Source organism: Bidens hawaiensis, unplaced genomic scaffold, assembly GCF_021521415.1.
Source record: "Bidens hawaiensis isolate Kalapana, Puna unplaced genomic scaffold, B.hawaiensis_p1.1 tig00057955_1, whole genome shotgun sequence".
NCBI classification, from domain to species: domain Eukaryota; kingdom Viridiplantae; phylum Streptophyta; class Magnoliopsida; order Asterales; family Asteraceae; genus Bidens; species Bidens hawaiensis.
Window position 1 is genome coordinate 6507 of NW_027500463.1, and position 19236 is coordinate 25742.

General features: G+C 33.9%; 1 protein-coding gene and 1 long non-coding RNA gene across 2 annotated transcripts; one reads left to right on the plus strand and one right to left on the minus strand.

Annotated features, from left to right (window-relative positions):
• The first annotated feature begins 913 nt into the window (after nucleotides 1–913).
• Nucleotides 914–1416, plus strand: LOC143602134 (uncharacterized). Its single transcript, XR_013147777.1, has 3 exons — nucleotides 914–1052; nucleotides 1189–1247; nucleotides 1344–1416. It is a non-coding gene; the product is annotated as an uncharacterized LOC143602134 (long non-coding RNA).
• A 1116-nt stretch (nucleotides 1417–2532) lies between these two features.
• Nucleotides 2533–4695, minus strand: LOC143602133 (galactinol synthase 2-like). The gene is made up of 3 exons (XM_077079348.1): nucleotides 4171–4695; nucleotides 3348–3668; nucleotides 2533–2941 (listed from the first exon to the last, which is right to left on the minus strand). The coding sequence occupies exons 1-3, from the start codon at nucleotides 4498–4500 to the stop codon at nucleotides 2576–2578; spliced, it is 1017 nt and encodes a 338-aa protein (XP_076935463.1). The 5' UTR covers nucleotides 4501–4695; the 3' UTR covers nucleotides 2533–2575.
• Nucleotides 4696–19236: the final 14541 nt, after the last annotated feature.

Consider the following 19236-nt stretch of genomic DNA (forward strand, 5'->3'; position numbering starts at 1 on the left):
TATTGTGTTAGTTTATGCAAATGACTAAAATACCCTTTCTGTTGGTTTATTGTGACTTGAACCAAACAAAAAGGACCGTATACGTAATTTACTCTAATATTAGATATATCCATTTCCATATTAACAACATTTATACCACCCCCCTTACCTAAGGATCAAGGTTATGCGAGTTTAAAGTTAAAGACGAGAAGGTTATAATCGTCCTATTTTTTATTTTGTTATAGATTCCGGTAAATATGGAATTTTAAATGTTTTGAATAGGTATATTTAATATTGAATTTTTTGCTTGAGTAAATATGATATTATGTAAGTTTTTAGATGTATAAATCAAATTGGCATAATTTTATTAATGGGGACATGAATCTTGTTTTATATATATATATGCCCATTTTCATATTTACGGCGTTTTTACCCTCTCCTTATGTAAGGATTTAGGTTATGTGAGCTTAAAGTGCAAGGAAATCGAGAAGGGTATATGGTCATATTTTTGACGTTGTTATAAAAACTGGTAAATGTGAAATTTTAAATGTTCTGAATGTGTGTGTATTTGATATTGATTTATTTTTTTCAGTAAATATGATATTTTGCTCGTTTTTATATAGGGGCATATATAAAATTGTCATAATTTTGTTAAGGGGGACATGAATCATGTTGTTTAGTATATTACAACATCAAATAGACTCATTTTCATACTTATGGAGTTATGGCATTCTACCCTTGTTTTATGTAAGGATTAAGGTTATGAGAGTTTAAAGTGTAAGGAGAATGAGAAGGGTATAATCGTCATGTTTTTCATTTTGTTATAGAAACTGATAAATATGAAATTTTAAATGTTTTAAATGAGTATATTTTATATTGAATTTCTTGCTTGAGTAAATATGATAGTGTGCAAATATTTTAGGCCATAATTTTATTAATCGGAGGTGAATCTATTATATTATGTTAATGAAACTTTGGTACTCACATAGGATTTCAATGAAGATGATTGGATAACCAGGTACATTTTTAGTGGAGGTACAATGCCTTCATCAAATCTTCTTCTTTATTTTCAGGTGAGTATATTCTATATAATAAATAAATTAATGGATTAATAACCCATAATTAACCTCAAGTTAATTATTTTATAAAATTTTAAAAAACGAGAAAAAAAATTTTACGGGTGGTCAACCAACCTCTCTTTTATGGCAGGATGACGTTTCGGTGGTCGACCACTGGCTTGTGAATGGAAAACATTATGCACAAACGAGGTAAAGTATAATCATAGCCGTTTTCAAACTTGTCAACCTTTTATTATTATTATTATTATTATTATTATTTGTGTGCATTCTATGTTGCATCTGTAGTGAAGAGTGGTTAAAGAGAATGGATAAGAACATAAAGGCAATAAAGCCAATAATGGAGTCAACTTGGTGGAAAAGATTCAACAGTCAAATGGACTATATATTGGAGGACTTTTTTTTGTATTAGTTGCAGAATTATTTGGGTACACAATGATGGAGAAGAATGGATGGTCACACACTACTTATTCAAGAAAAAGTAAGTAATAAGTTTGTTTTCCAGTGTGTTGGAAATAAAAATAACAGTCGCAAAATTCTGGATTTTGGCTGTATGGCGACGGAATTAGGTCACCGCTAATGAGAGTTATAATTGATGGTGGTAGATATGTGCAATGTGCCTCTTCTTGTAACATTTAATCTTGAACATTTTGGTTTGTGTAATCACTGCATGTTGATGTTGGTCAGATTGGTGTTTTTATTCTCAGTTAAGTTGAGATAAATAGGATGATGCATAATCATTTACTTTATATGTAAAGAGTGAGTGAGAATAAACTAAATTACAACCAAAATAACAATAAAAGCTCATGATTTAACTAAAACAAATATAGGATTCGAAGTTTCAAACCCCACACGCATGTGGACTTGAAAGATGCATTGAATAATTGTACTACATGCATCAAAAAGTGTCCATAAGTGCTACGGTAAAATCTGTGAGATAATCTTGTTTGCATTGTGGGTAAAGTTGGGCATCAAGGGTTGTGATTCTTACTTTAAAGTTGTTTTCTGTTTTAGTGGGTTGTAACCTTTGCAACGGTTGTTGTACGAACAATATTCACAACTATTATCATGAGAACCGATAATAGTTGTAAATCGATCAATGAAGATATAAGTTTTCCAAATTTAAAAATCCATGAGCTAAAAGTAAATATTCACCCCATTCTATTAGAAAAGATAACTATGGTATCGTCACGATGCAATCGAATTTCCGTCGCGTCTCCGACGCAAACTTAACTCATACTCACCTAATTTTAGTTGCGTCTCCGCCGCAACACGCAGACATACCTACTAGTTGACCATAAAACTCACCAAAACAAGAATCTTGCTCATTCATAACATTGAAATCTACATTATCACCAATTAGATCAACCCACAAACTACAAAACAATACAAACTTCACTTTCTTCACATACACATTTATAAAATTACATGATGGAATCCACACTAACTTGAATGAACCCATCTTTACAAGAACCTTATTACACACCAAAAACCAACTACACCCAACACATTCCTAACATCTAAGCCGCCGAGGGTGCACACACCGCAACTTTAGGGTCAGTAAGTGCCGACGGTAAAACCATCTCACCATTATTACCACCGGTTGTTACATGAGCTACCATATTATTATTATGATTGTTGTAATCCAAAGATTTGTCATTGTATATATCCCACCATTTTTTCACAAGCATCTTTATGTCTTCCCTTTGCATATTCTCTTCTTTACCCGTGTATCGCCATGGTTTTGATCCCGCGGCACAATAGTGGACGACTTTTACTTGTTCAATATCGACGTTTTCGGGGTGTCGCCATAGCATTGCAAGAATAAGATTGTAAGCTAGAGGGAGTGGCTTGTATATGTCCTTGAAATATAAGTTGAGAAAATCCTGCCAAATTTAAATCAACAATAAAGATTATCAAAACACCAAACCAATGTATTAATTTTAATATATAAAAATATTAATTTATATACTTTGTAAACTTATGACACTGATGTTAAAGTTATTACATGTATTAAAATAAATAAAATATGAAGTTTGTTCCATACATATAATTTTTTGTGTTGTGAACATGTTAAAAATTTGTATTGTGAACATGTTATGTTAAAAATTTTTGTATTGTGAACATGTTAAAAATATTATTATGTATTAATGTATCAGAATAAATAAATTATAAACTTTGTCCATGATGATACGTGACTTGTTAAGTGTGCCTATTATAAGCCAAAACTTATAATCATTAATTATTAATTAATCAATTAATTATTAATTACGATTGTAAATTATTAAATACCTGCTCAGCAAAAGATGTGGGAGGTGTGACCATGAGGGTACTTAACAAATCATGGTAAGTGTTGATACTAGGTTCAAATACAAACATGCCGGCGTTGAAATACAACGCCGGTTTAGGACCTATATCTGCAGGCCACTGGACATTATCCGGTGACTGTTGGCAGTACCCAATCTTGTACTGGGGCGTATGGCTCCATGTCTTCTCACAAAAACAGTCCATGACCGCGTAGAAGTAGCCGTTAGGCAAGTCAAACAAATGGTCAATGTTATCGAACACTTGAATGTCGCTGTCTAAGTAGATCATCTTCTCGTACTCTACAAACTGCATATTCATTTTTAAATAAATAAATTAAATTAATTTAAGGGTACGTATGTTGCACGGTCATTTTGAAAAAAAGAAAAAGAAAAGGAACAAAAAATCAAAAGTTTGACAGTCTATGGTTAGAACTATCGTATGGATATCAGTCAAATGGCCCTTTTAACCCGTAATTGTCAAAGTTTAATATGGTCAAGACGTCGTTCTGACCATTAAATTTCAAAGTTTGACTTTTGATTAAAATAATTTTTTTCGTAGACAATATTTTGTTGGTGTGTAATCAAACAGTTGTGTCGTTTTCAAAATTTCAAAGTTTGAAAATGTCTAGTTTTTAAAGTTTGAACTTTTTTCAAAACAATGATTTGAGTGTTTTTAAACTGGCGTTTGATGGTGTTAAATCAAATAAGTTGGTATAAATTTCATCTCATCAAACCGTCGTCTACAAAACACTCAGACATTCGTTTTGATCCACTTATGAAATATAAACATTAACACGTAGAAAAAATACCTCCCAAATACGAAGTTTGGAGTAATTAATAACATAATACGCCATTGCAAACTCCGTCTGGCTCTCAGGCGGGTAAATCGGCTCAATTTCCCTAACAACACATCCCTGATCCACCAAAACACGGCGGTGCTCCATTGGAACATCAGGGAGCACCGCCACGACAAGTGGATAACGTGACTTAACCTTCCGCAATCCTTTAGCCAATCCCACAACCCCCTTTATGTAATCACCATTACCCGCTAAAAACGTAACGTATGCGTACTTCTTCGCCTCCTTCTTCGAATCCGAACCCGATATTATTCGGTTCAAATCCATTGCTTCCAGTGCCATTGTTAATAATTAGTATTAGTAATAGTAATAATAATTATCAAAATTAGTAAAAAGCTTAGAAGTAAATATTAAAATTAATATTAAACTTGTTGTAAGGTTATGGCGGGATTGGTTGTTTATATAGTTGGTGCTATTGGTGCCGTTTGCTTAGCTGGACATGTGTGATCGTGTGACACGTAGCAGTGGTTTAGATCGGACGGTCAGGAGAGGTATGATGAAGGTACTAGAGAAATAGAGTAGATTTGTTTGGAACAAACTAGAAGTTACACGTGGCAGTACCAGGTTGCTCCTTGGTGTTTTGTTTGTTTGTGAGTGGATGCACTTGAATCTTCGTTTTATGTGTTTTTTTTCTTTTTATGGATTTTTTAAACAAAGTGTAAAATAAAAAAGGTGTTTAAGTGAATAAAATAAATATGCGTTTTAGAAAATATAAATATGAAAAAAACACAACTCGAATTCGTGTTTTGATTATTAGCAGGGGTGTCCTCGAGAATTGTTAAAAAATTTTGGGTTGCGGACAAAAAATTTAGGCCTTAAGTTTTTTTTTTCTTTTGTTTATAAAAAAAAATTAAAAATAAAACAGGTCTACTGGGGTAATCGGGCCGGGAGCGTTTGCCTACGCCAAGAAATGAGTTAGCAAGTATCCTGTTTATGTTTAATTTGGCCAACAAATTTGAATAAATGACCTTTTTTTTAATGTCAAAAAAAATGACCTACTAATTTAATAATTAGTTTGTTTATGCTTATCTGGGTCAAAATAATCTGGAAAAAGAAAAAAACTTTATATAAGGCTCATTGTTAAACTCGTCTATAACACTTAAAATCTCAGAGATGGCCTTCTTTAATACATGAGATCAAACCGCCATTGAAATAATGAGAATATCAAATTCAAATATGTTCAATTAATGGTTCAGTTTGGACACTGTTATGTTAAAGAATGGTGATACTTTGGACGGTTGATATTGTTTAGAAGGAACATGTTAAGATCTAAGCTTCACCAACAAAAGACTGTTTTGCTAGGTTGAGATTATTTTTCTTCTTTCCATCTAGCTTTTCGCTAGGCGTGGTTTTTTATGTTAGTTGTTTTGAAAAAATAATTTTATGTAATTTTGATATGTTTAGCATGTTTAATTATATACATTATGATTTTAGTGTGGTTTATATATTTGAAAGGTGATCATGTTGATTGTGGACATGTGATTTTCTTATGGTCAGGTGTAATTTTCCCATTCAGAAATAACTTAAGAAATAAATATTTGATAATAATAATAATAATAATAAAAAGATTTTAAGTGCAATTCACAATGGTTAACATTCAAATACAGTTTGAACATCTGTGATGGCATTTTTACACGATGAGCATATGAAGTCTGCATTCCCTCGCTATATGCACCCAAACCTCAAAAATGTCACCATGCAAATTCCATTTAAGTCTAGTAAAATTATAGTTTTCCATTTTTAGGGTAAGTTAGAATGTCAAAATGCTGTTGGATGGTATTAACTATTAAGGGATGTCATATGATCAAACCATGTCACCTAATTTACTTTTACAACAACTATGAAGTTTATCCAACAAACATAATACTTAAAATATGGTTATGGAATGAAACAAAATACGTGTATAAAAGGTTAACCATAATACTTTATTCGGTGAAGCCAAAATTATAATGAAGATATATAACATGTTAAAACTATTAAAAATCTAACATGATGTAACATAAAATTACTTATATGATTCAAATTTTCTTATTTAGGGCCTCAAGCCTCAAATTTTCTATAAAATAAAGACGTCTAATATAGGATTTTCTTTTAATTTGAACCCTAAATTGTTGTATGGTATACAAGTAAAAAAGAAAGTGTTATGGTGTAACATACAATTCCTAATACGGATCCGCATTGTTTTTTTTTCTTTTGTACAACTAGCACACGGATTTGTGTTTAGTAACAAATGCCTTTTGGATTTCTCTTACTCAAGCGTCTGAAACGTGACGATGATATTTATTAACAATGATTTCATAACCGGATCAGACAGTGAACCGATCGGGCAACCGGTTCATAGTCGAACCGGTCGTACGATTATTGCTTAAAAAATGCTGAAAAAATGATTTTTGAAAAAAAGTTTTCTGGTCGGACTGGTGAACCGGTTCGGACCGGCCGGTTTTCTGAGAACCGAGCGGACTGCACAGAACCGGACTGGTCAGTTGACTGAATCCCGATCGGACCGGTTCGACTGGCCGGACCGGTTCGACTGGCCGGACCGGTCGACCAGCCTGACCGTTCCGGTCTCGCAACATTGGTATTTAACGTCGGGCAATACTTATGACCTGTCATATGCCATTTGTGATTATTTTCTCAGTAGTTAGTGCAGCGCTTTGGTTGAAAAAAAACTATATCAAAGTAATATTCTTACTATGTTATTTACATCAACTATTCCAAAAATAGTAACATTTCTTTCGCCTTCACAAACATGGTATTACTTCCCATTTATAATGAAATATCTACTTATACTAATAAAAGAAAATAATAAGGATGACATGTCAGTATCATATTCCTTCTTGACTAATTTTTTCCGTTCAAATTCTTAATCTTTTTATAGGTATTCTTGAAACTTTCCATATAAATAAAGATTATATATTCTAAAACTGGACAAGTCATAATAAAACAAATAGTGTTTATTGCACTTGACATGAGAAAATAAGAAACTAAAAATGAAATTGAAGTATTTTGTCAATCTCAATTTTAATTTATAATATATATAATAATGTCATGCATAATAATATAAAAAAAATGTACCAATAATAATAATATATGATTCTTATATTACGTGATTATTTAAGAATTAAATCACTCTTCTTAATAGCTTAACTTTTCTAAATATTATGTTTTGTAATGTAACAACAAAAATATGTATACATGTATATTTTCTAATTTAAAAAACATTTTCATATGCAAAAATCGGATTTAAATCACAAAAGAAAAAAAAAATATCTTCTAGATTATATCAAGTGTATCACACTTTCGTTATTGTAATTTTTTCTATTCAAGTCTCTTCTCTTGATTTATTATGCGATCACATATCAAGCATTCCAATGAAAATCAATGTTTCAATGGACTCATAATCAACTTCTTTGTTTTCAAACTTTTAAAAACTTTAACGCCATAGTGGCATTAACTGCGGATGAGCTCTTTTATTTGTAACTTTTTTACTAAATTGATAAAAATAATAATAAATTGTCATATATTTTTAATTATGACTTATGTTTTGCAATAATGGATAAAAACGTGAAGGTGCTGGATGTGGCAATTTGGGTACTGACACTGATGAGATTGAATTGTAATTATTTACAAATTTGAAACATATAGACTTACCACATCTTGTAAGTTAACTTCGTGCATTCATATTGTTTTAATATTGAACTTTATGTTTGCGTTATCTTACAACTTATTTTATTAATAATACACAACAAAAAAATGTATGTTTGGCCCAATGCTAGAGAAAATGCATTGTGTGATTAGAATCATTAGTCCTTTTTGTAGCTTATTTTATTTAACGGAATGTTTACTTTTGAGAGACCTACTTAACTTTCATGCTTATAGCAATTTCCTTCAAGAAGTTGCAAAGTAATCATTTTTACTTTTCTCAAATTTGTAAATTCTAAACTTTTTAGTACTTGTAGTATATATATTTGAATATATTTGTAATACATTTTTAACATAATTATGTTTTATGTTAACCATTTAGTTTTTCTTTATTCAAGTAATTCATTGTATTAATTTGTATATTGACAAATCCAGTATAATACACGAGTTTTAAAGCTAGTATTTTATATACGCTAATAACGTAAATCGAAGCTCTTCAAATTTTCATATAAAATCCTTTTTTTTTTTGTAAAACGACCAATTTTATTGATATATTATTACCAAAGCCTAGAATAACAAGATGCTAGCCAGGCCAATTTTATATAAAATTTCTCAAGTTTAAACTACTAATTATAAAGATAACTAAAAATAAAAGAAGACGATAATATGGGCCATCAGGCCGTATAGCACTGAGCCCATTTACGTACTTGCATTAAGGACTTTGGGTAATTGGGTTTGGGTCCCATTGTTTGGTCGTTAGGCCCATTTAATTTTTGTGGGTCAAACTAGGGCTTTTCCAACTGGGCTCGTTAAGTGATGTCCCTGACATAAGTTTTGGCCCAGATTGAAGCCTAAGAAGTTTATAACTTTCTTTATATAAATGTTTGGCTAGTATAGTAATACTAAATTACTAACCAGCGGGTTACACCGTGCTCCGCGCGGGTTCGGGCCTTTGGTCATTCCATGTAGGTTAACATGCCAACGCTAGTTGGGCCACTCTAATATCAAAACGTGAATATAAAAATATAACCGCGCTCACTCTATTGTAGAATCCCAAGGCATTAAGGAAACGGTACGATAGAAAAAAGTAACATTAACAAACCATAAGCATGGTGTGTCAGGAGCTCAGCATCGGGTCCGGATTTCAAAACACATCGAAACATCTAATACTTTGAAGCAGAGAAAAAAGTACAGCTGTAAAAAAATCACACTAAGCCAGTCCTAGTTATAGATCTAATTAAGAAATTAAACCACGTAAAGAAATTAAAAATCTAACCAAGAAATAAAATTTATGACAAAAAACTCTAAAAACATACTTATATGGAACCTCAACTTTCGTTAAATACTCTTTCCAGTTTCCACAGTCAAAAGTCAAAATCACTTCAGCTAAAAGTTTAAACTACAAGTAACAAAATTGTATTCTCATAAACTAAAGGACTAAAAATACAAAACTTTAAACTACACTATAGCAAATAATGCTACAAATGATATTTTACTTTTGTCAATATAATTGAGTTCAAGTTTGATTTGAGTTCATTCGAGCGTTTATGGAGTTTAAGTTAGAGCCCAAAAATAATATAGTAGCTACAAACTTACAAGTGTATATATAACCGACCTAGCGAATAACAAGACGCATCCAACTTTCTTGGCTAAGTTCTGGGAAAACTCGAGTGTGTAAACTTAAGTATGGCTACCGAGTCAAGCTTGATCTTAGCCTAAAATAAACTCGGTTCAACTTTTGAGCGTCCTGACTTAGTATTAGCCGTTGAGAGCGGTCAAGACTCATTTCTGCATACAAATTTGAGCAACTAAATTGGTTAACGTTGTTTTGTTTGTTTGTTTGTTTTATCAAAATTAATATTTGAGTAGTTATTATCTTTAAGTAATGCCCTGCTGGCGGTGCACGCATATAATGTATATATGTGTGAACTCTCGGGTGGGCAAAATTAAAATTGCACTAATTTTGACGTTATTTTACTAATCTCGTGAAAATAACGTTAAAAGTGGGGGAAGGTTAATCAGGCATCATGTGGTGGCGTTGATAGCCGAAAGACAAGGGCACATGCACCAATCAGCCGGTGTCCCGATGATTGAGTGCTATGTGCCTTATGTCCAAGGCTTGATGCAAAACTACTATCAAGCCGGGGGTCTCATCGGAAGCAGCCTCTCTATCCCTATGGGGTAGAGGTAAGGTTGTCTACATCTTACCCTCCTCAGACCCTACCATAGCATTGCTATTGGTGGGATATACTGAGTACGATGATGATGATGATTATCTTTAAGTACGTTGTTTTCTTGTCAAGTTTGTAACCTACTTGATCTTGATTTGTTGAGTTCGTACTTTGTAGTACGGTTGCTTTCCATTTTTGTTTCGCGTTAATTCCAACCCAATGCGCACCCCTTTCAGACCATGTTCTACCATGTGCTTATTATGTATTTAGAAAAACAATGTTGATAGAAAAAAAAAAGTTTTGTGCCATTAAACAAAATTTTAAAAAGTATAGTCAAATATATAGCCAATAAATAAAAACATGTGTACATAAAAATGAAGTGATTTCTACACCAGTTTTTAGTTTGCTCACACAAACTATTTTTATTATTCATTTTACCTTTAATAAAATAGAATAATAACAATGTTTGCACAACAGGTGTAATCTCACACTCGGACCTACTGCAAAGAATCAAGGCCTCACTTATTATTTTATAAAGTTGAAGGAAGTGATGGAAGTTATGTTTCAACATTATGCATTTTACCAAATAGATTCTCATATGTATAAAATATTATTTGAAAATATATTGATTGCCCACGTCTTCACTAACATAACGATTGCCGCGTGTTTTATTCGATGATTTTCGGTCCAGTCTAAACATCCGTCAACCTCTTGCTACGACAACAGGGTGCCATGTTTGTAAATCTATTTGTATTGTACCTGATTTGAGTTTCATAGTATAGGTCTAATTGTATTCCAATGTATATTTTGGTGGTTGATCAATGGTTTGTAGTCTTTATAAGAGTATTGTGAGTGTAGTCACCGGCGGATCTTTCTTCGGGCTAAGCCGGGCCGTGGCACCATCACGTTTTTCGCTCGGTAGTGTCGTTTTTTTAAAAAAAATCAAGAAAAAATATATATGTATTGAGTCCGGCCCAGCCAAGTTATTTGAGTCCGACCCGTCCATATTATTTGAATCTGGGCCAGGCTTGAATTTTTATAAATGTAAAGTTTGTTTAAAGCCGATGATCAGAAATCGTTTACGAAATAAACGTAAAGATAAAGAAAGGAAGGCTAAGAAATAAAACTCCATAAGACCAACCCCAAACCCAAATAAACGTTAAACAAAAAACTAAACAATAAGCCCAAAATCCAACCCTAACATATGGTTGATGTTCGAACACAACAACAAATGAAAATACCATTGTGCGATGGCCGTTTTGTGACTTACTGACTTATGAGGTTCGACACAGAAGTCATAACAGAAGCTGAGAAGCAAACGAGTGAGTTGATGAAATCGTTTGGATGTGAAATCAATTGATTGGGCACTGTCGTTGTCTGCTGAGGCCTAAGGTTCCGAACTGACTTGTGTGGGAGTGAAATCGATTAATAGAAACATTCAACAGAAGCAAGCAGAGACTAGGTTCGGTAATTAGCATTTCACCATTTTGTATTTCTTTCAATTTGGTATGTTAAGGTTTGAAATTATTGTTTGACCCGACCGAACCGGATTGTCGACCGGAAACTTAGAGTTAGAAAAAAAATATTTGATTGTTTTGACTTTCGGCCCATCCATACTAAATGCTCAAGATCCGCCGTTGAGTGTAGTGTTTAAAAGACCATATATATATATATATATATATATAGAGAGAGAGAGAGAGAGAGTTCTTTTGTTTTTTACATCGGTCCAAGCAAATCTGACTCCGCAATACAATTCAGTGGACACAACGCCAGGCTCTCTTCGATAATCCAGATCCCTTAAAATTTCGAGGCGCGGGCGAGGAAAAAGAACACTAAAATCACTTTTTTATTATATGATAAATATTTTGGCACTTTACCAACTGGGTTGCATTTCCAAAGCCCAATAACCAAAACAAATAATAATAATAATAATAATAATAATAATAATAATAATAATGACCACCTCGTCGAACTCTACGATATATTTTTTTTTCGAACTATAACTTTTATAAACATAAACACAAACAACGACAACCCACACGCGGCTACCTCCACAAGCCGGAAGCAGCCACAAACAACCACGAACTACATGAAATCAAAATTGCACCAATTCGACCAAGCTAGAGACCTAAACTTACACCTATACTTATACCAAAGAAAGCCACTAGCCTTTATATCTCCTATAATTTCAAACAAATTTATCTCCTTTCCTTCAAACACCTTTTCGTTTCTCGCCTTCCAAAGTCTCCAAAGAGCAATTATGATTATCCCATGAAACACTTCCTTTTTTGTCACAACCCGACTTAGGGCCTGGGTGCGACGCCCATTAGTTGGTATCTGTTTTGAAAATATATCAGAGTTGCGGGTTATTAGCAGAAGTCTTTAGTTATAATAAAATATTAATTTATTTTGAAAATCTCTTGGATAATAAATATCCAAGTATTGGGTTTACAAACCATCTTGATACAATATTTTATTTATTTAAAACTGAGCTATTTCCACTTGCGAGCATCTATCTCCATGAATGATTCTAATTCCTTGCTATCTGTACTATGCTTGCTTTCCTGTAATGAGGGGGAAAAATACGCCAGCGATATGCTGGTGAATCGTTGATCTGAAAACATTTGACTGACAAGATAGTTTTGGAACAAACTCAGCAGAAACGTCTCTTATTTCTGGAAACTTGTGCCACTGCCATACACACACAATTATGGTTCTCCAATAACTAATGCCCATTGGAGAACTTTCGTTATGTCTGTTAGCCTGCGGCCAAGTAGCCTTGATTGAAAGGTTAACAGATATGTTTGGATCCAGACACATGTGTACTCGGTCTGAGTTGCTTTTATTTTCTTCCTTGTAACTTAGGGATCATGTAATCCCTTAAAATGTAGAGATCACATAATCTCATATTTAACTGACTGTTTAAGATAAACAACCCGTTTATCTGACTGTAAAAGGTTTAACATATTCACCTGTGATTGTGATTGTGATTATCTTTTCTGAATGATGTGGTGATCTCGTTTGAAAACCCTTGTAACTGAATGATGATTGATCTATAATAAAATAAGTTATATAAATACCCGGATCGTCTCTTGATCCAGCTACAGACCTTTAGTCTGGTTTTAATAGTCATAAACCCTTGACTGATCATTTACTTGAATAAAATATTTAGACCCGTTGTCTTTTCATTTGTTTACAAATCACGAGTTAAGTTTTTTTCTTTATGAAGAAAGATCTATTAATAGGTTTCTTCGTTAAGAAGAAACATTGAATTGACTATAACCCTGGTATGTAAAATCTTACATTTCTTAGTTATGAAGAAACTACTATATCGGCTTGTATGTAAAAGCTTATGTTTCTTAATCATGAAGAAATATTATTTTAACTATAACCTTTGCATGTATAAAGCTATTATAAACATAATCATGATCAAGGTTTTGGGGTATACCCCTGACTATGGTCTAAGCCATATAATATAAAATAATATTTAAGCAGAACCCCTACCTTATGCGGTATTTGGAGTTTATTGCCTATGATTGGTCGGGCGGGACCTACTCTATATAGTGTGACAGGGCTTACACCGTCAGAGCTTCGGGGCTTGGCACGTATTACAAGATTGGCATGCTTCTCGAGATCGGCACGCAAAACAATGCAAACGTGTGAAAAGTGAAGTGGTTGGTGTGAGTTGGAATGTGCCGAACACTCCTCTATTTATAGCCGTAATTCTGCAACTTCACATATAGCGAAGATGCATTAGCTTCGCTGAGTCAGCAGTAGGGTTGCCACGTGTCACCAGGTGCTGCCACGTGTCCCCACGTGTCACACATGCAGACGTGCTAATTCGCGTATCGCGAAGATGTCCCATCTGCAACTTCGCGTATCGCAAAGATGCTTCGAGGTCGGTTCAAGTCTTTTGTCTTTCGCGTATCGCGAAGATGTCTGCTTTGCAACTTCGCGTATCGCGAAGATGCAAGTTTCAAATTTTCATTTTCAGTCCCTGTACTATCCAAAAATACTAAAGTGGCCCGCGGCGATGCGAAGTGCAAAGTGCGCCATCAAAACGCCAATCGCCCGTGTCAGAGTCCGAGTCCATGCGCGTGCGTGTCGAGTGCTTCGCACCCTTCTCTAGGACTATGGAGAGTGATTAGCCACATTAAAACATTTTTATGGAAACCTGCTTCCTTAAAAAGAACTTCCATTTGTTTTCTTGTTTCTACTTGGGATGAAATTTATATCATATAGAATGCTTCCATTTTCTTTCATCTTTCCATGTGGGATGGAATTTTCCTTATTTTCTTAAAATGAGATAACTTGATTTTTTTTATCCCATTTTTCCACTACTTGACTTGTGAATATTTTTAATCCTTCAACTTTCAAGGTTGACATTTTAAGTCCAAAATAATTATGGAAATTTCTAGGATGTTACATTTTTATTAGCTCCAATATTGATGGACTTGTGTAGCTCTAAAAGATCTCTTACCAAGAAGCCGAAAATCAGGGGAACTTTACACCAACGACTTAAATGTTCCCAAACCATCGTCGAGACTCCTCACCCCGTCATGATATGCTCCACCGTCTCCACCTCCGAATCACATAAAGGACAAACAATGTCTGTAACGCGGATGCTCCTTCGTTCAAGGGCTCTTCGTGTAGGAAGTCTATCCATTTCCGCCCTCCACGAATGGATGTTACATTTGTTCGGGGCTCATTTGTTCCACTTCATAATATAATTCTCTCCATTGTTTTTAGCATTCATGATTAACTTTTTAACCAACATAACCGAAAAACCTCCTTCTTTGTCCCCTAACCAAACCCACCGGTCCGACCCGTTAACCTAGACCGCCGCGTTTATTAACCAAAAGCATTTCTCTCATTCTTCTAATTCAATAGTCGTATTTGGAGTTCTTTTCCAGCACCAATTCCAACCAAAAAGCCCTTCTGATCTCCAAAACCTGTGTTTCACTTTACACCTCTTATGCCTTTCCAGTTTATAAAGGGAAGGACAACTTTCCTTTAGACTTTAGTCACCTACCCAATTATCCATCCAAAAGCTCAAGTTTTCGCCATCAGCTACTGTTCGTTTGATCAAATCAACCAATTTGCTCCCATTCCACTTGAGTTTGTTTATCTTATTAGCAATATTGGCCCAAACACCCGGGTTTCTTCTTTTAATAGGAACCACCTCCCGGTCACTAATTTGGTTATGAATAGATTCAATAACTCTTTTCCACAACCCCAGCCCCCCTGTTTTGTATCTCCATCCCCTTTTAGGGAGCAAAGCGTTATTAACATCTATAATTCTCGAGATCCCTAACCCGCATTTATCTTTTGGCATTGTAACTCTCTCCCAAGCCACCCAGTGTGTCTTATTTGACTCACTAGACCCTCCCCACAAAAATCTCTTCATAATCCTCTCAAGGTTCTCCGCCACTTTGCTCGAGACCTTGAACATAGACATAAAGTACACCGGTAAGCTTTCAAGAACCGCCTTTATAAGCACAACCCTTCCTCCTATAAAGAGAGATTGTGTTTTCCAAAGCGCCAACCTTTTTTCAAAAATTTCCATAATCCGTTCCAGTTATTAACTTTGTTCATGTTGGCTCCAACAGGAATACCGAGGTGAGAGAAAGGCATTTTCCCCGGTCTACACCCAAGCACCCTTGCCAAATCTCCAATCTCAGCATCGTTGACATTGCACCCGAATAGGATGGATTTATTGAAATTAATCTTTAAACCCCAAGCATAAATAAAAACATCTCAATATACTGTTAACATTTTCCACATTCCTTTTGTTCCATTCTCCAAGAATAATAGCATCATCAGCATATAAGAAGAGATGAGAAATTATTGGACCTTGATTAGGGTGCTGTTTGTTTTTCAGAGGTAAAATGTCAGAAGACTGCGAAACCACATCTGCCAACATCTGTAGCAGAAGAGGTGGACCAAAACTCTGCAGTCTGCAACAAGAAGACTGTTTGTTTTTTAACATCTGCAGACTGCTAAAATAAGCTGAAATTTAAATAATTAAAGAAAAATAAGTAGTATAAACGATGATGGTTCGGGTGAAATATATGACTCAAAAATCTTCAAATACCATCATCTATAAATATCAAAAGAAACTAAAACTTGAAATTCATCAATGATTTAATAATCACTATAAAGAGGCTCAGACCTATCGAAACATTGGTGCAAAAGGTTCAAAGTGCCATGGCTGCAAGGGTACCTGCCATCCTGCATTTTTGCCACGCCAGGCACATATCCTGAGCTGATGTTAACTCGAACAACATTAGATCATCACAGCCACAAACCTGATTTCATATTTCAAACAACCATCCAAAAAACCCAAATCAAATGTCAATCGACATCGACAGAGGCGGCAACCGGCGTCAGAAACCGTGGATTTAAAAGCCATCACTTCCCCACACCGGAGTACAGCCACCACACCGAATCCGGTAACAATCAGAGGTCATAAACCCTAGATATAACAACCGTAATTTCCCAACATCGGAGAGCTGCCACCACCACACGATCGCTGCCTAGGGTTCGTAAATCAAACCCGGTAACAATCGGCGATGATGGCGGCAATCGATAGAAAAACACAGCCATAAACAAAGATTATGGTGACAACAAATGAAAAGAATAAAATTAAGAGTGAAGAATTGCTGGTGGAGTCATCAGTAGCAACTTGGCTCATCACTTCTGGGAGAAGAGGTTAAAGAAGTAATAATACCAACACTTCTGGGAGAAGAGGGCGCGCAGACGTTTTTTAATGAAACGTTTTCGAAAAAACAAACACACTGCAGAGCCCAACGTCTGCGCGCCCTCTTCTCAGTGCAGACAAAAGAGGTGGAGAAGTCCTTCTGAGGAAAAACAAACAGCACCTAGGAGTTTTAGGTTTTCACTTTTCATATTATTGTGTCTTTTTATTTTTTATTGTGATTTTTTGTTTATTTTCGTTGTTATGTTTTTTTTTTCCTTGGCATTGTGTTAATTATTCAGTATTATGTTATACTTTGCTTGACATCATGTTATATTTTACGATTTATTATTGTGTTATTTTACAGAGAGTTGGGTGCTTGGTAGGTTTTTGTTTTTGTGGAAGATTTTGAGGTACTGAGACATGGTGAGTTGTTTGTAAATTGGGGGTGACGGGGTTAACGGAGGAGCTAGCATATTTGTAACGGGAATCAAATAAAATAAAATAGCTTTTGACTAAAATTAAATAAAATAATATTGTCATGATTAAGTTTGTGTAAATTTGTGTCGTCATAATGTTTTGAATTATTGACGATAATAATTTATTTATTTTTAAATTGCAAAATAAATTGATAAGATGAGGATACTATATGTATCTAACCAATTATTTTATAATAAAATGTGGAATTTATTTTATTAGTATTTATAAATATTTCAAGAACATAAGAATATATGTATATTTCGGCCGTCCTGGTCCTATACACATTAGACGACTAGCCGACTAAGTCCCGTATTTTATGGTTATAGTTTCATTTGTTTATTTATTTATTTGGTTTGTTAATTATGTGATTTATTAGAAGTAAAGCATATTTAAAGTTTGCGGTTATTGTATGATTAATGTATGCATATTTTTAAACATCTATACACTCTATGTAAAAGAATAACATTTTTGCTTATGGTCATCAAAACATTCATTCTCACATTTTTTCACTTATTTGTCATTACCACATTCATTCTCACCGTTTTTAATGAATTGATGACAAGATAATATATAGTTCTTAAATGTAATATTCTTTATATTTAAAAAACAATATTTAAAGTTATAATTATCTCTTATTTAAAAAAAAAACACTTTATTATATCTAAGTTAACGATCTTACAAAAGTTTATGGATTAGTTATGTAAAATGTTTGATAAGACCGAATAATCTATGTGTATATGCCACATAAATACATGTTTTACTTATTGTTGTAATTTGTTTGTGTTTTATGTAAATATGTGGTAATTATTTTGCTAGCACCTAAATGAAAGGATAAATCATACCACCAGTCTTTGAACTTTATTACGTTCGTATGTTCATCAACGACTACGCATTAACAGTGTTTGATAGTTTTATTATATATCGATTATTTATTGAATATTGCATTTTCTTTAATTACCCGTGTAATACACGTGCTCAAACTAGTTATATAATAAATTGGAATATCATCATAACAACATTTTAGAGCTATAACTCACATAAATCGAAAGATACAAAAATACAATGAATCGCAAAATATAACACAATACCGAGTAATATAGCACAATTTTAAGAAAAAAAGAAGACATAATGACGAAAATAAACAAAAACACAGTGATAAATAAACAAGATACGCCGATCTGAACAAAAGTTCTAATATCTGCATGCTAGAAATCAAAAGGCGAAACCTAAAATCTAATGTCGTAGACTTTGACAAGACAGTTCCAATGTCACTAGTTTGAGTTCAATCGAAGTCCACTTGATACATTTTCTACGACTTCCTAATTTGAGAAGACTATGTATTTGAACCCAACCCTGTTTATTTGATTATTTGATTTGGTTTCATGTGTGGCTCTTTTGGCCCAATACACACCTCGAGTAAGGGGCTGTATATCAACCTCTGCACCAGTAATTGTTGAGACAGTAAGAGGTCTTACTAGTTAAGAGACTATGTGTCAATATGTGTTGAGTCAGAGCTAAGTTCGCCGAAGTGGTGGTGATTGGCAGTGGAGGAGGTGGTGCGTGAATGGAAGACTGAGGGTTATGTACACATATGAAGAGACAAAGTGGTAAAATATTCATTAAACATCATTTTGAAACTTAATGAGTAAAAGGTTTGTTGACTGATTATGGGATGCTATTCTGGTGAACCAAACACACTTACTACATACTGATTCAGAGTGGCCTATTAAGTCTTAATGAAATCATTAAGAGGCTACCAAACAACCTGGTAAATCACAAAATAAACTGCAATATACGAAGTATGAAAAAATTGGACCAAATATATTATTAAATCATGGAATACATATTACAAAATATTAAGTGAACCGTAGACACCATCTACACCTCCCCATGTTTACAACCAACAATTTCATCATGCAAAAAAAATCATTTTTATAGGTGATGACTTAATTGATTATACACTTCTTTCTCAATTTGATTTTCTTCTACTCTAACCTATATATCGTCCCATGGTACGGAACAACTTTT

Coding starts and splice junctions, on each gene's coding strand:
- LOC143602133 (XM_077079348.1), bottom strand. CDS start 4,500: ATGGCACTGGAAGCAATGGATTTGAACCGAATAATATCGGGTTCGGAT. Junction 3,669..4,170: donor CCAAACTTCGTATTTGGGAG/GTATTTTTTCTA, acceptor ATGAATATGCAG/TTTGTAGAGTACGAGAAGAT. Junction 2,942..3,347: donor CCACATCTTTTGCTGAGCAG/GTATTTAATAAT, acceptor TAAATTTGGCAG/GATTTTCTCAACTTATATTT.